The sequence below is a fragment of the Morchella sextelata genome (genome assembly GCF_020137385.1).
Source record: "Morchella sextelata strain SCLS chromosome Unknown scls_29, whole genome shotgun sequence".
NCBI lineage: Eukaryota > Fungi > Ascomycota > Pezizomycetes > Pezizales > Morchellaceae > Morchella > Morchella sextelata.
The window spans coordinates 150,671-166,602 of record NW_025408644.1 but is presented as its reverse complement, the minus strand read 5'-3'; the positions used below and the strand labels follow the sequence as shown (position 1 = coordinate 166,602).

The window sequence follows — 15,932 nt, the reverse complement described above, 5'->3', positions numbered from 1 at the left end:
AAAAAAGCATAGATATAGCTCCGACGTAGACGAGTAGGTAAGATAGGCCCAGAAAATGCATACCGATCAGGAATAAGTAACACGCTATATTAACGAACAAACTGATAAGGAATACTACGGACGTCACAGGGTTTTTTGTAATTATTACAAATATTCCTGATAATATAGAAAGTAAAGTGATTATATCTAATGCAACAGGTTGGTATCCGTTAGTTAAAGCTTCAGAAAATACGGCTAAAGAATTGAAGTTTATTAAGTTTAACATGTTCTTGATCTATTCATATTATTCTTAATCAATAGAATTGAAGCTAACCCCACACCCGGCTCCGGTGCAAAGAGCGTCCCCCCTTCGTAGAAGGGGGGATGCAACCCTCTCTTTTTTTTGACCGGTCAAAAAAAAACCTCTCTCAATAAAAATTGAGAGAGGGTAGTTCGAGAGGGTCGCTGCAAAGCGGGCCTTGGTCGGTGGCGGTTATCCTTCATTAACATAGCTACTTTGTGGAAGTCAGCGACCTGGTCGTCTAATGATTTAACACCATGTACAGGGTGTTTATCATAAAACTTTTCTCTACGCGGGGCTGAAAGCCCCGCGTTGAGAAAAGGAAGGCCGGGCTGGGGGGAGCCCTTGATAATATTTTCAATACCCAATAATTTAGTTACAATAAGATAAACGACAGGTCTCTCAGACTCTATAAATTTACTTTTTTTTTTGGGCCCCTTGGGGCGCCCGAGAGGGCAAAAAAAAAAGTCAAGAGGGCCGAGAGAACCGCAGCCTAAATTTTTTTGTATATTACCGAAGAGTAAGGCATCACTAGTGGGGCCCCTGAATCCCCGAAAGGGCTGGGGGTGCGAATGTTGAGTTAATGTAAATCTTAGTTGAACTTGTGAGCCCGTTTTGCGAGAATCAGATTTTGTAGCATTAACACTAAATGTGGATTCACCATATGGGGCGAGTCCGGTGATGAAAGAAGGATTAAGAACTGCTACAACAGAACGAAGTGAAGATAAAGTTCTTACTTGAGATAGACCCAGTGAATTACCACACCCGGCTCCGGTGCAAAGAGGTGAAAGAATATATAAATTTTTCATATTAAATATTTGTAAAAATATATCTTTTCTTAAACGAAGTTTGGTTGTTAGATGCTAAATAATTAGAAATACTAGACTGCCGAAGATTTAGGGCTCTAGCTGCTGCTCTAATTGTAGGATAAGTATTCTTAGTACCTAATTCTAAATCAGTAACTATAATTTCTTGAGCGTTAGGTTGATTGTTTCCATTATTATTACCCGTCAGAGCGGCCGAGATTGCAGCCTTATGTTGCTCCGATTTTGGAGTTCCCTTAATAAGTCCTCCTCTTATTTCATTTACTATGTAAATGAAAAAAAGGAGGAGCGGCGCCCCAGTCATAGCAGCTGAGATTTTAACCCGGGATTCTTCGGAATGTTTATATCCCAAAGAGGATCCCGCTGTTTTTAAGATATTATATTCAGGTTTATATAAATCAAAAAAGAATTGCTCCCATTCCATGAGTTTTTCTGAAGAACAATACTTTAAAATTTCAACCCTGAAATTTTCATAACCATATTTAAGCAAAGCCCGGCAAATAGCCATATCAGTATGTCTATTAAGATAACTTTCATAAGAATAGCTTCTTAATCTAACTCCTAAATCTACCGCAGAACCAATGTATGTTTTCCCATTAATTATATTAATCCACTTGTAAATTCCTGATTTGCCTTGGTTTTCCTGCCAAATCAGTTCCTTACAAAGCTTAGCATTTTCATAAACCGCCACTGGAGAAAAATTGTTATTGTTGTTTTTCATATTTGTTTTTAATAAATTGCCCTTTATTGACTTATTATTTTTTTTAGGATGATAACTATTTATCGGCTATAATAATAATTTATAACAATACATAATTTAAATTATTATAGCGCATTTATAAATAAATTTTACTTTTTTAAAGAATTATAAAACTCTTTTGAAGCCCTATTCTCCGTTCATTTCCCAGCAAAGCGTCGCGCGCGCGTAGCGCGCGCGATGCATCCCCCCCCCCTCCTCTTATTTATTAGGAGCCGGGAGCCGGGGGGGGGACGCTAGGAAATGAATGAGAGAAGAGGGGGGGGGGGGCGTAAGAATAATCCTGGTCGGTATTACACACACCCGGCTCCGGTGAGGGAAATTCCCCACCAAAGCAGCCCCTCTGGGCTGCGGTGCCGGCCCTGAGCAGAGTAGCCGACCAATAAAAAAAAAATAAAATATATTTTTATTTTTTTTGATTTTGCGACCAAGGCTGAAGTAACCAGGTCGCAGATCGACCGGTCTGCATGCTAGGCCAGGGAGGAGGATAACGACCAGGTCTGCGTAGCCACCCCCCCGCTCCCCTTAGCCTGGGTGGCTGAAATTAAAGTAAATATGGCCTTCCAATGGCTGCACGATAATAACGGGGTCGCATGCAGGGCCGGCTCCCGCACCTTTGGGTCAAGCCAGGGCGCATTACCCCCCCTCCCACCACCACCACCACCACCCAAGGCGGTGGGGTGGAGGCAAGAGGGTAACCCTCACCCCCCCCCCCCAGAACTGGACAAAACACAAAATTCCTTGCCCTCTGGTAAAAAATACCCCTGCATGCAGGCGGCCTTTGCCTCTGGGGCAGACAAAAAAAAACACTGCATGCAGCATGACCCCCGGCTGGCTCCGGGAAAAGGCCATGCTTATCCGAAGGATGTACAGCCTAACGGGTCCCTGGCGCTGCCATCTGTGGGAACCCAAAAGAGAGTTTTATTTGCGACCAGGTCGGTGGGGTATAGAATATTTATCGACAGGGCCAGCTAATATTAGGGGGCCTCTCTTATCTTTGTTTAATAATACCCTCTTTTCCGTTTATTTCCGACCCTCAACCCCCCCCCCCCCCACTTAAAAGCCCCGGCTCCCCCTCTCTTAATATTTTTTTAATAACCCTCCTTTCCGTTTATTTCCCAGCAAAGCAGGGAAATAAATGAGAAAGGAGGGGTAGCTACGCAAGCGAATAAAATAAAAATAATAGATTCAAAAAAATATGAGAGAAGGGGGAGCCGGGGGGGTGCCTGCACTTAAAAGCCCCGGCTCCCCTCTCTCTTAAAAAAAAACTTCTCTCCACGCGGGGCTTTCAGCCCCGCGTTGAGATAAGGCTGTTCGAGAGAGGGGAGGGGGCCGGGCTGGGGGGTGGAAATAAATGAGAGAATCGCCGGCAGCCTCCGCACAGACCCTTACCCTGCCAGGGTAAGGGCTGTGGGTAGGCTGCCTACCCAGGGGGGGTGCATGGCCAAAGGCCAAGCACCCCCCTCGGGGGTAGCTACGCAAGCAAATAATAAAAATAATAAATAAAAAATATGACCTCTCTATCTGAAAGAGAGAGAGAGGGCTGTTCGAGAGGGGGCCGGGTGCATTGCATGGCCCCAGCTATACTGGGAAAATACAAGGGATAATACTTATCTTTAATGTAACCCTCCTCTCCGTTTATTTTCATTGAAAATAAATGAGAGAGGAGGGGGGGGGGGGCCTGGTTTTAATTGAATATGATTTAGGTGGAAAGCCTACCCCCCCGGCTCCCTCCCTAGCCTCCCTGCTCGCGTAGCAAGTTTCAACTACATATGTATGTTGTTACACAACTTTTCTTTTTTAATTTAAATAAAAAAAAATAAAAAAGAGTCCTTGGTCGGGGGCCTTTTCATCGGTTTTAAAACCTTTTCTTTTTTAATTTTTAAAAAAAAAAAATCAAAAAAGCGGCCCATGGGGACCCCCCCCTGCATGCAGGCATGCAGGGGGGGGGTCCCCAAGGGTAGTCCGAAAAGGGGGGCCTTCGTTAGCGGAGCCAAAACCGAGGCTGTACCTGTCCCAGTAGGGTCCCCTGCTGCTTAACGAAGGCCCCGGCTCCCCTCTCACCGGAGCCGGGTGTGAGTATTCAGCTACACTCTCTCCCCCCCACGGCTCCCAGTTACCTCTCTCCGCTTATTCCGTGCATCGCGCGCGCTACGCGCGCGCGACGTCCTACCGGAGGATTGTAACATCCCGTGTTCAAGCCCACAAGTAACAGAACCGATTCCCAATGGAGACCTCCTGGGTTGCGGATTAAGTCCTTTGGATAGGTCTTTACCTTCTTGTCTTCCACTCTTCACATGGTTCCTAAGTACTGACACATGATGGTGCTGTCAGTTTGCGGTATAGATACGTATTCCTCATTGTTGAACTTCTTACTAGCCACACTGCATGCAGACCAAGGCTGGTAGGGAAACTTATTACCTTTGATTCGTCCTACTTATGTTTCCTTCAATATACATTCTGTCTGGCCAGCAGTCGACGAAGTCGGCCCTTTTCACGTTTAATGTTCATGGTGCTCTGACTGCTTCCTCGTTATACGTTTTCCTACTATAGCGTCGATGTTGTTCTCAGTAATAGTGTGAAGGGGTATACCATTAAATTCCTCTCGGACCCCCCCCCCCCCCGCTCTGCATGCAGTCCAACTACGACCAAGGCTGCGTGTAGTAGTTGGATGAGAGGGGGGGGGGGGTCCTAGGTTGAAGCGATGAAGCAGCCTTGGTCGTGTAGAAAGAAGCCAGACTCCTTCCTTCTTTACCCATCTTGAGCCACCGTCTTTGTCTGCAAATTGGAGTCCATGTGCCCTTAATTGTGGAATGGTCTCGTGTGCCCCGGGGGGGGTTCCTGGGTAAGTCCCCATACAGCCTTGGTCGTCCATCATCACCGAACTGCAGTGTTGGAAGGCTATATAGCCCTGTATATGGAAGCCTAAATATTGACATTATAGGAGTAGCTCCTCTCCCACACCCCTTCACCCCCCCCGTAGGCTCGCTCACTTGGAGCGGGGGGGGGTGAAGGGGTGGTGAAGAGCAGCTCTAACATGGCCTCCGCTCGAGCCGCTTGTCCCTTCCGAATCTCCTATCATGCTCAATTCGACCGGTCGCGTGCAAATCACCTACATCATCATGTATAAAAGTTCCGATTGGTCTAATTCCTCGTAGTATACAGTCATGTTCCCTATAACGTCTTATCTTTATTTTCCCAGCAGAGCAGCTCTTAATCGTTAGAATTCTCGGTTCAGATGTTTTGCCACCCGGCTCCGAAGGTGGGGAAGAGTATAAGGGTATCGCTAATCCGGTCCTCCCTCTTTTTTTTAAAATAAAAAAAAAAGAGGGGGAAAATAGTCTGTTGTACTACAAATGTCCCAAAAAGACTTGCGTCCTCTCTCTCGAAGAGAGAGAGAGATGCAAGTCCCCCCCCCTTCTCTCGAAGAGAGAGAGAAGGGGGGGCGACTTGCTAGTGAGAAAATTATTAGGGAGATGACGATTAGATAGATCCAGAAAGTGTTTGTGGTTGACCATACAGCTAATAGTTTGGAAGCGGCCCCTCCCGGGGGCTGCAAGGGGGCGCGCTGCGCTCTTTTTCTTTTTTTCTTCGAAAAAAACTTGGAGCCCCCCCCATTTAAAGGTCCCCCGGCTCCCCTCTCTTCTTTTTTTTTTGGTAAAGCCCCCCCTAACGGGGGCGCTAGCCCGAGAGGGTAAAAAAATTGAAGAGAGGGGAGCGTCCGCGCGCGTAGCGCGCGAGACGCAAGGGAGGAGGAGTTGTATACAACTCCTCCTCCCTCGCTATGTATTGTATTCTGGGTCATTTATTTAACGACTTTAGTAGTCCTTCTCTCTGCGCTAGCTGTCGTACTGCGAGCATAATTAACAGCTGTATGGCCAATGCGACAATTAACGCCTGTAGGAAGAGGAGAGTGTTGATATGTTCCATTAGCAGACTGCATGCAGTCTAAGCACTCCTCAGGACTGCCTGTCGGATAATACTCCGAAGGTGGGACCTACATTATTTGTGACCTTAACTGTCACATACTTTTCTTCTGCTGTTACCCCCCCCCCCCGGGATTGGATTCCGAGTGGAAGTAGCTCCATTCCTGTTAGGGGGTAATGAGAATGTAGCCATTGAACCTGCGCCTACCATTGCGCTTACTGCTATCTTAGATCCCATGAGCCAATTGCTATGCTTCTGGAACTTCACTATACCTTCAACCCCGGCCACATAGGCTGTGGTTTGTCCCAAGGTATCTGTTATGGCGTTAACCCCCCCCCGTCACTTTGATATTGTTGAATTCCATTGTACCCTCTTTATCGTTTACAATAGCAGCTTCCCATACCTCCTCTTCGGTGTAGTCTTGAGCCAAAACGTCAAGGTGATGAGAGAGATATTTAACAGCGTCCCCCTGCGGAGCAGGGGAGACGCATCCTAGCGCGCGCTCCGCGCGCGCGGATGCTACGATCACCAGTAATATGCTTATGAAGATTGTTCAGTATTCTTTGTCTAAGAATTTTTCATCGGTTTAGTTGTTTATTTGCTTAATCAATAGAATCTCGCTCCTTTCGGCCTAGAGGCACGGCCCCCCTAACTTTCGACGCTGCCGTCATAGAAGCCCCCCGTCAGAGTTCTCTTATATTTGAAGAGGTTGTCCCGGATGGGTCTATTACCCTTCCACATCTACATAACCTATAGAGGATAGGTGGGGAGGATGCAAGGAAGACGGGCGTCACCGAGCAATTTCGGACCCTGGAAGATCTTTGTGATTCGCTACAAAGATAACCTTATGTACATTGTAAAGATGTCTGTATGTGATATCAAGACCTGAAGCCATCCACGGGAGGGCGATGTTTATACCTTTTGGGTGGAGTCTCCAAGAGGAATCGAACCTCTATAAAAATATTAACAGTATTCCGCTCTACCGTTGAGCTATGAAGACTTTAAGAATACGCGGAGTGGCGAAATTATTTTAATTTAGTTAGCTTTTCACCTTAGTTCATGGCTTGTACCTGCATGCAGGGCATACACGGAATACAAGGACGGAATATCTCCCCCCCCCCCTGACTCCTCCCCTAGGGCTCCCACCTTCATGCAAGACCAATACTGGTCTTGCATGAAGGTGAGGGAACTTGGATGCGAAGCGCCAATTGGGTATTAGGTATTAGTCCTGCATGGCTGCCCCCCCCCCCCAGATCTTGGCTCCGCGTGCATGCGACCGCTCGCAAGCATGCAGTCCTTTTCCTGCGCCCAAAGGGCGACCCAACACTTCCCCACCCATCCATTTCAACTACGACCAAGGCTGCGTGTAGTAGTTGGATGGATGGATGGGTGGGTTGGAAAATGTAGGTAGGGAACTGGTACAGGTACTGGCTCGGTTTTGGCTCCGCTAACGAAGTTGTGCATGCATGCGCCCAATTGGTCCTAGGTGGAGGCAATGGACATTCAAGGACTGCGCAGATCTGCGGGGGACAAGGCAAGTTGAATTCTTTTTTAGCGTCGCGCCGCCTGCGGCGCGATGCATCGCTCCGCGGCTCCGCCCCGGGCGACGCTAACTTAATAGTGAAACAAGCCGACCCATAGCTCCCGAATAGTACTGCATGCTTGCGCTATACACCCTCTTCTCCGAAGGTGGACGTATGCCCGGCTCCCGGAGGCTAAGCAGCCACCCCCCCCCTTGTCTTCTATTTCCCCCCTAGCCTCCCTGCTCGCGTAGTAAGTTACAACTACATATCTATGTCTACATTTCTATGGTTACACAACTTTTCTTTTTTAATTTTTAAAAAAAAAAAATAAAAAAGAGTCCTTGGTCGGGCCTTTTCATCGGTTTTAAAACCTTTTCTTTTTTAATTTTTTTAAAAAAAAAATCAAAAAAGCGGCCCATGGGGACCCCCCCCCCCCTGCATGCATGGGGGGGTCCCCAAGGGTAGTCCGAAAAGGGAGCGCCCCCCCCCGAAGAAAAGGGGGCCTTCGTTAGGTCCCAAAACCGAGCCTGCGAAGCGCCCTTCCTAACCCTCCCTTCCTCTCCACCCTCGGGAGAAGGTGGAGGCACCGTAAGGTGGGCATAGACAGGGCGGAGGTGATAGGGTCATTATAAACCCCCCCTTTATTTTTCAGTCACAGGGCTGCATGCAGCACATCCTTCGGATAAGCAGCGAAGCGCCAATTAAATAATCCTTCACCCCCCCACCTTACCCCCCCCCCTTTACTGTTCCTGTCCCTGTAGGGTCTCCCTGCTGCTTAACGAAGTTGTGAATAGGAAAAGGACTGCATGCTGGACACAGCGCAGCAAAGCCCTACCCCCCTAGCCTCCCTAGCCTCCCTGCACCTACCACCTTTTCTATTTTAAAGCCTCCCCTCTCTCGAACAGCCTTCTCTCTCTCAACGCGGGGCTGAAAGCCCCGCGTGGAGAGAAGTTTTTTTTGGTAAAGCCCCCCCTAACGGGGGCGCTAGCCCGAGAGGGTAAAAAAAGAGAGAGAGGGGAGGGGCGAGCAGGTAGGGAGCCTCCCCCCCCCCTGCTTTCCTGGTCCATTTTCAGGCCCCTGTAGCCTCCCTTTTTCCACTGTAACTGGCCCCTCTGGAGAGAGGGAGAGGGAAGAAGTTTATTGACTGCATCCCGGGAAGATGAGGCTGGAGCAGGGGGTGGGGATGATGCGACCTGGTCGCATCAACCTCCGGAGGTTGTGCACCCCGAAGGGGCGCAGCTTCCTTGAAGCCCGCAGGACTGCTGCGGTATTGGGGGTGGCCACTGGAGAGACAAGGAATAAATCTTTAAACTATTTTATTACCTTACCACCCCCCCCCTCGCAGGCTAGCCAGCGTAGCAAGTTGTATCTATATATACCTTGTAGCCTACCCCCCCCTAGCCTCGCTCACTTGGATCGGGGGTGAAGGGGTGTGGGTGAGGAGCAGCCCTTTAGTAGTATTCTGGTCGCTTTGCAAGCGAAGGGCCGATTATAAAAAAAGTAATCTGGGTATAATAGGAAGAAAAGGACTCGAACCTTTAAAAGCTTATCGCTATTGAGTTTACAGCTCAACCCACCTTACCTATAACGGAACCTTCCTTAAATCACTCCACCCCTTTTTTTATTTTTTCTGCATTTATATTCAGACCAGGTCTGAATATAAATGCTGCACCCTTAATATTTACCGTTCGTTTCCCGGGAGGTCCGGAGGAACACCCCTAGCCTCCCTGCTCGCGTAGTAAGTTACAACTACATATCTATGTCTACATTTCTATGGTTACACAACTTTTCTTTTTGATTTTTTTTTTAAAAAAATCAAAAAAGCGGCCCATGGGGACCCCCCCCCCCGGACTACCCCCTCTCATCTTCAATGAGAGGGGTGATTTTTGAGGGGGGGGCGGCTCCCCAAGGGTAGTCCGAAAAGGGGGGCCTTCGTTAGGTGGCAAACCCGAGCCTGCAAAGCGCCCCCTTCCAGCCTTGGTCTGCATGCACAACTTCGTTAGGGCATGCTGACCAATATTTAGATTAAAAAAATATATACCACCCCTGCTTACGAAGTATGCTGGGAGCCGGGACAGCGGAGCTAGGCAAAATTTATTTTTTTTTAGTTTGGCTTGTTCCCCGCTAAAAGGTCGGGGGTGAGGCGGACGCTGGTAATTAAGTAATAAAGTTTGTGAATATGTCATAACCTTTTACGGTTATAAAATACCACAGTTTAAACTTTTTTATTTCTTTAATACGACTTTCGGTACGATGTCTTAGATCTGCACAATCCTTGAGAGCGTCCCCTCTCCCGCCCCCCCGGCTCCCCCCCCTCCTACTACTCACGTAGTACGGATGGGGAGCCGGGGGGTAAAGAGGGAGAGGGATGCAGCCCCCCCCTCTCTCGGAGAGAGAGGGGGGGCCGCTTTAAACAATTTATCATAACTAGACCTCTCTGCATCTATTAGCCTAAGTTCCTCCATGGCCGGCTCCGCAGGCCAAGAATCCTTTATTCCACTGTTCAAGCATAAGCAGGCCATTTCTCGACCCCATGGCCAGCCCAGCAGGGTTACAACTATATATATGTCTATATATAGTGTAACCTAATTATGTTGCTCGGTGGAGTTGATGTAATTTTATTTGTTCTGTACTTAGGGCTCCAGATAAAGGGAGATAATGTTGATATTCTATATAACCCCCCTCTCCTAGCGGCCCCCTCTCTCTCTCTTTCAGAGAGAGAGAGGGGGCTGCATCCCCTCTCTCTTCGAGAGAGGGGACGCTTTTTTTGCCCTATCGGGCTAGCGCCCCCCGTTAGGGGGGGGCTTTACAGAAAAAAAAAGACCTCTCTCAATAAAATTGAGAGAGGGTAGTTCGAGGAGAGGGGGGGCCGTTTAAAAATGGTTTCTTCATGTTTTGCGAGAGACTTATTAAAACTTTCTTTGATTCCAGTATAACACGACCGGACAGTTGTTTATAAATTCCGACCTAGGCTGGATGAAAGATATACCTTTGATCAATTAATTGGCCACCCTGCCCCACAGGGGCTAGCTTTACACCTCCCCCGGCTCCTCCCCCTATTTTATAGCCCGGCTCCTCTGATTTATTAGGCCGGCTCCGTCCATTTAGTACCCCCCCCCCCCTAATATGTCCCTCCCCGGCTCCGTCCACTTACGTAGTAAGTGGATGGCCTTCGCCTGGTGAGAGGGGAGGGGCGAAGCGGCACACCACGTGTGTGGGGGGGGGGAAAGCAAAAAATGGAGCCGGCCTAATAAATAAGAGGAGGGGGGGCTAATCAGAGACATCAGTCTTGAATCACAGGTTTAGGTTTTCATATAAATAAACCCTCGTGACGTAAAGGCAAAGAAGGCACCTTGGTCGTAAAGGAGGGCGCTTCGTAGGAAAACATCGGAAAGCTTTCCGATGCTGGCTGCATGCAGCCATGCAGCCACATGGCTGCAGTCTAGAAGGTTAAACAAGCCCCGTATCCGCAGCTTTGGGGGGGGGGTCAAGGCAGGGGGCATTTTTTGGTATTGTGTTAATTAAACCACACCCGTCAAAGCTACTCCCTATGGACCGACTGCCTTGTCTAGGAGGGAGGAATAGTAAAAAGGAGAAAGTCCCTGCTTTGCTGGAGAATAAACCATACCCCACCTTGGTCGGGGCCGGAGGGGCTGGTTAAAAAAAATAAATATTTTTTTCACTACCCTAGCCTAAATTGTGGCTCTGGGGCCGGAGGGGGGGTTTGAGGGGCCGGAGGGCCTTGGGCTGCATTTAAATTTAAAGTAATATATTTGTTTGTTTAGTGGGGTATTGTTATTAATTAATCATTCCCGTGCAAGTTCCAAATCTCCCCTTTAAAGCCCCCCCTCTCTTATATTTTTTTAATAATAAAAAAAATATATGTTGGGGCCGGCTCCGCCCACTCGTTGGCGGAGCCATGCAAGCGGCCCACCCACCTTGGTCGGTCGGGGGGTCCCATATAACAGCGTCCTTGGTCGAGTTGGGTACTTCTCCCTAAATAGAATTTTCTATTAATTTAACGGAGAATAAAAAATTTCGCGACCCGGTCGCTAGCAACCACTTTTATTCTCCTGCACCTTTTCAGGTGGGGTCTGACTATATCTTAAGCTTGCGCCAATCAACATTTAGTCTATGAACTGCACACCAAAACTAATCTGGTGCTTGGCTGCGGATAACCCATTTCCTTTCGTGCATCAATTTCGATTTTACCTTACCACGAGTCATTACCTGTGCCACGAGCTACGTTACCGTGCCCGCTTGGTTGAAATTGCTTTAGGGTATTCCCGCAATTTGATGATTTGTAGCCAGGGGTTGTCCCTGACAATAAGGCCCAAGGAGCTTCTCACGCTTCTGTCTTGACCTACACGAACCGTATTACGACTTAACCCTCGGTTCCAGCACCGAGATATTTGATGTTATATCTACCTTAAAAAGCCCTCTCGCCCCCCCCCCACACCACGTGTGTGGGGGGGGGAAAGCGAAAATGGAGCCTAAAAAAATAAAAATTTATTTTTTTTTTAAGTGGGCTTCGCCTGGTGAGAGAGGAGCCGGGGGGGGGATAACGAGGAGAAAGATAAGACAAAAATCTACGGACTAAATCAACGGAACTACCCACATAGGTTTTTCCGTTTTTTAAGTTTGTTCAACAATAGATACCAGATTTACCTTTGTTTTCTTGTATAATCTGTATCTTCTGTAATTCAGCGTTTTCATAAACCGCTACTGGGATTAAATTCCGGATAATTGATGTATCATTATTTTTTTTCATTTTTTTAATTTAAAATTGAGGCCTCCGGCCAGCAGTTGATAAAGACATCACTTTTATGCACGCACGACCAAGGCGGCCACGCGGATTGTTCCTTGATTTCCAAACTGGAATAGTTCCCTCAACTCTAGGTAACGAGAGTCTTAGCCGACCTCACTACTAGTTTTAGATAGTATACGGGTCTTTTAAGGGGGCCGGCTCCTCTCCGAGTCCCCCCACACTTGCCCACCCATCCATTTCAACTACGACCAAGGCTGCGTGTAGTAGTTGGATGGATGGGTGGGTTGGAAAGTGGGGGGGTGAATTTTTCAGCCCCCCCTCAAAAAAAATCTCTCTCTGAAAGAGAGAGAGAGGGCTGTTCGAGAGAGAGTCCTTGGTCGGGGGCGCAAGCGGTATGGTCTCCATGATGGCTGCAGAGCCGCAGTTTTTATTAAAATACTTACTTTCTCCACAATAGCCATCACCATGTAGCATTAACCCCCATTGTATCACAGAGGATCAGAAGAGGGTATTCCACCCCTTTCGAACTCCCCCCCTCTCTTATCTTTTTTTGATAATAAAATAAAAATAAAGAAAAAAAAGGAAACTTATCTCAACGCGGGGCTGAAAGCCCCGCGTGGAGAGAAGGCTGTTCGAGAGAGAGGGGGGGGGCTCTGGGACATTTGTTGCTCTCTCGTCTTCCAACCCTTTCACTCTCCCTCACGGGACTAAACTTGCAGACTTCCACTGCCTCAGTAATATTAACCTACCAAAGAAACACCAAAGAAGCGTCGCGCCCGCGTAGCGTGCGCGATGCATCCCCCCCCTCCTCTTATTTATTAGGAGCCGGGAGGGGGGGACGCTTAGCTGGTCTCTTATGCCAACCAGGGATAAGGTTAGAAAAAATCTTTCTTTGTAAGGCTTATTATTTTTTCCTTTTATTTTGTTCATAATAGTAGAATTACTTGCATTTAGAAACTCCCCAGCTCTTCTGGCAGAAGCAAAAATAGTTGTTACTCCGGATACAAGATCAGTAACTTCAATGGCAATTGCGGTTGGTGATGCAGCTTCGCGCGCGCTACGCGCGCGCGACGCTCGAATTTCCATTGATTCTTTACTTTCGGATTGGAATGCTATTATTTTCTCCTTCCTCCCACCGCCTGGGCGGTGGGGAGGTGCAGTATTTTGGAGTTTACTAATTCTATACTCCATTTTATTCATGCGGCGGAGCCGGTAGCTTTTTCTAAATTACGTAGCCTATATTCCAAGAGCGTTTCTGCCCTGTGTTCAGGGGACTTTAAGTATTCTCTTATCAGTCTAACAGTTCTAAGTCTTTTACGAGTCTCTTCTGTGGTAATACGCCCCAAACTAGATCCCGCGATTTTACAGAGATTATATTCTGGCTTTAATAAATCTATAAATTTTTGCTCTAAGTTAACAGCATCTTCTGCTTCACAGTAGACAAGAATTTCTAGTTGGAATTTTAAATAATCGTTCTTTAATAAGGCCCCCTCTCTCGGATTTTTTTTCAAAAAATAAGAGAGAGGGGGGGCGCACTGATATATTCTGCTTTTCCCCCTTGTTAATGATTTAACCAAGAATTTTTTTGAATAATATTCTGAAAATCTTCTTCCTAAATCTACCGCAGATCCGACATAACTTTTTCCGTTTTCTTTATTTGTCCAACGATAGACTCCCGATTTTCCTTTATTTTCTGTAAGTATTGATTCCTTTTGTAATAAAGCATTTGGATAGATACATACCGATTTTCCTACCAGATCATTCCATAGTTCGTTATTTTCAACTCGTTCCGGAGCGTCCCCCCCCTCCTACGGAGGGGGGATGCAGCCCTCTCTCTCGAAGAGAGAGAGGGCAGCTAATAATTTAAGTGTTGTTCTCATTGTTTAAGTTTTTTTATAAATGTTATTATAAGCTACCATACCTGCGTTTTTAGACTATGTCGAGGAGTGTTGGGCCCTAGCCGCTACTCTTAAAGACCTAGGTCCAGGAGTAGGGGTACTAGGGTTACATCCGAGTGACCCCGGTAAGGCCTCTATTATTTATCTATTGTTTAAACCCGGGCGGGGGTCCCCCCCCCCTTTCTCCCCCCCCTGCCTCCACGGCTCCAACTTTCAACCCCGTTAGGGTTCCCCCCCCCCCCCCACGGAGTCCAACTACTACGCGAGTAGTAGTTGGATGAGAGGGGAGGGGGGCGTGTTATAAGTTTGAGAAGGAAGAGGGGGGGCGTAGGTGGAGCCGTGAAGGCGGCCCTTGATTTCCGTTGAAAACCTTTCAATTTTCCTGGTCTGTTTCATACAGCCATTAAGCTGAAGCAGGTTTTCGAAAGGCCTAGGAAGCACGTACAAGACTCGAACTTGCATCATGACATATCCGTAGTACGACGGCTTGCCAATTAGGCCAACGCACTAAAATTTCCAATAGAGTATTTAGCTGACGGAAAGAAAGGCAAATGTTTTTTGTTGTTGGTGGGGTATTGTTATTAATTAATCATTCCCGTGCAAGTTCCAAATCTCCCCTTTAAAGCATATGACAGCTTAGAGTTGGGTACTTCTCCCTAAATAGAATTTTCTATTCATTTAACGGAGAATAAATTTATATTCTCCTGCACCTTTTCAGGTGGGGTCTGACTATATCTTAAGCTTGCGCCAATCAACATTTAGTCTATGAACTGCACACCAAAACTAATCTGGTGCTTGGCTGCGGATAACCCATTTCCTTTCGTGCATCAATTTCGATTTTACCTTACCACGAGTCATTACCTGTGCCACGAGCTACGTTACCGTGCCCGCTTGGTTGAAATTGCTTTAGGGTATTCCCGCAATTTGATGATTTGTAGCCAGGGGTTGTCCCTGACAATAAGGCCCAAGGAGCTTCTCACGCTTCTGTCTTGACCTACACGAACCGTATTACGACTTACAAATCTACCCTTTTAGCCTCTTAGGCAGAGTTAGGGTTCTTATTCCTAAATAGTATTAACTATCCATTTAACGGAGAATAAAAATGGTTGTAACTATTATTCTCCTGCACCCTTTCAGGTGGGGTCTGACTATATTTTAAGCTTGCGCCAATCAACATTTAGTCGATGAACTGCATACCAAACCTAATCTGGTACTTGGCTGCGGATAACCCATTTCCTTTCGTGCATCAATTTCGATTTTACCTTACCACGAGTCATTACCTGTGCCACGAAATATGTTACCATTATCGCTTGGTTGAAATTGCTTTAGGGTATTCCCGCAATTTGATGATTTGTAGCAGGAGGTTCACTCCTACAATTGGGCCAAAAGGGCTTCTCACAGCCCTTTTTTTAACCCTAATCAGAGTTCCGCATTCGAAAATGTAAGACAGATTTTCTCACCCCGCCTTGGTCGGTGGGAAAAAAAGCCAAACCTGCCCTACACTAAACTTATTGCATGAACTCTTTTCAGCGCTTGACGAGTAGTTAGTACCTTCCCGAAAAAAAATTCACCGTGACATGGTGATACACGATTACTAGTAATTCCTTTTTCATGTAGTCGAGTTTCAGACTACAATCCATGTTGTCTCCTGTTTTAGGGATTAGCGAATATTCACATTTTAGCATCCCTTTGTGAAGGCATATGTGGCACGTCTATCATGGGAATCAAATTTAACATGCAATTACATAAAACTTAAACCGACAACCTTAAGTTTTGCCGGTGACAGTCTTATTTTTCAATAGAACTTTCTCACTTTCTACTTAAGTTCATTCCTTCTGCTATTTCCCTGATTTTTTTTAAACCTTCGGGTTTTAAATGCTCTTTGTTTTTAACTAATTCTGCAACTTTTTTGAAGTCAGCGTAATCCAAACTTTTTACTCCTAGTATAGGGAATT

General features: G+C 46.8%; 1 protein-coding gene across 1 annotated transcript; it reads right to left on the bottom strand.

The window, feature by feature from the left end:
• Positions 1–6,173: 6,173 nt before the first annotated feature.
• Positions 6,174–6,529, bottom strand: H6S33_008829 (uncharacterized protein; the record flags this gene model as incomplete). Its single annotated transcript, XM_044840272.1, has 2 exons — positions 6,174–6,307; positions 6,442–6,529. Coding segments are annotated over 2 exons (222 nt in total), but the record flags the coding sequence as incomplete, so codon positions are not given.
• Positions 6,530–15,932: the final 9,403 nt, after the last annotated feature.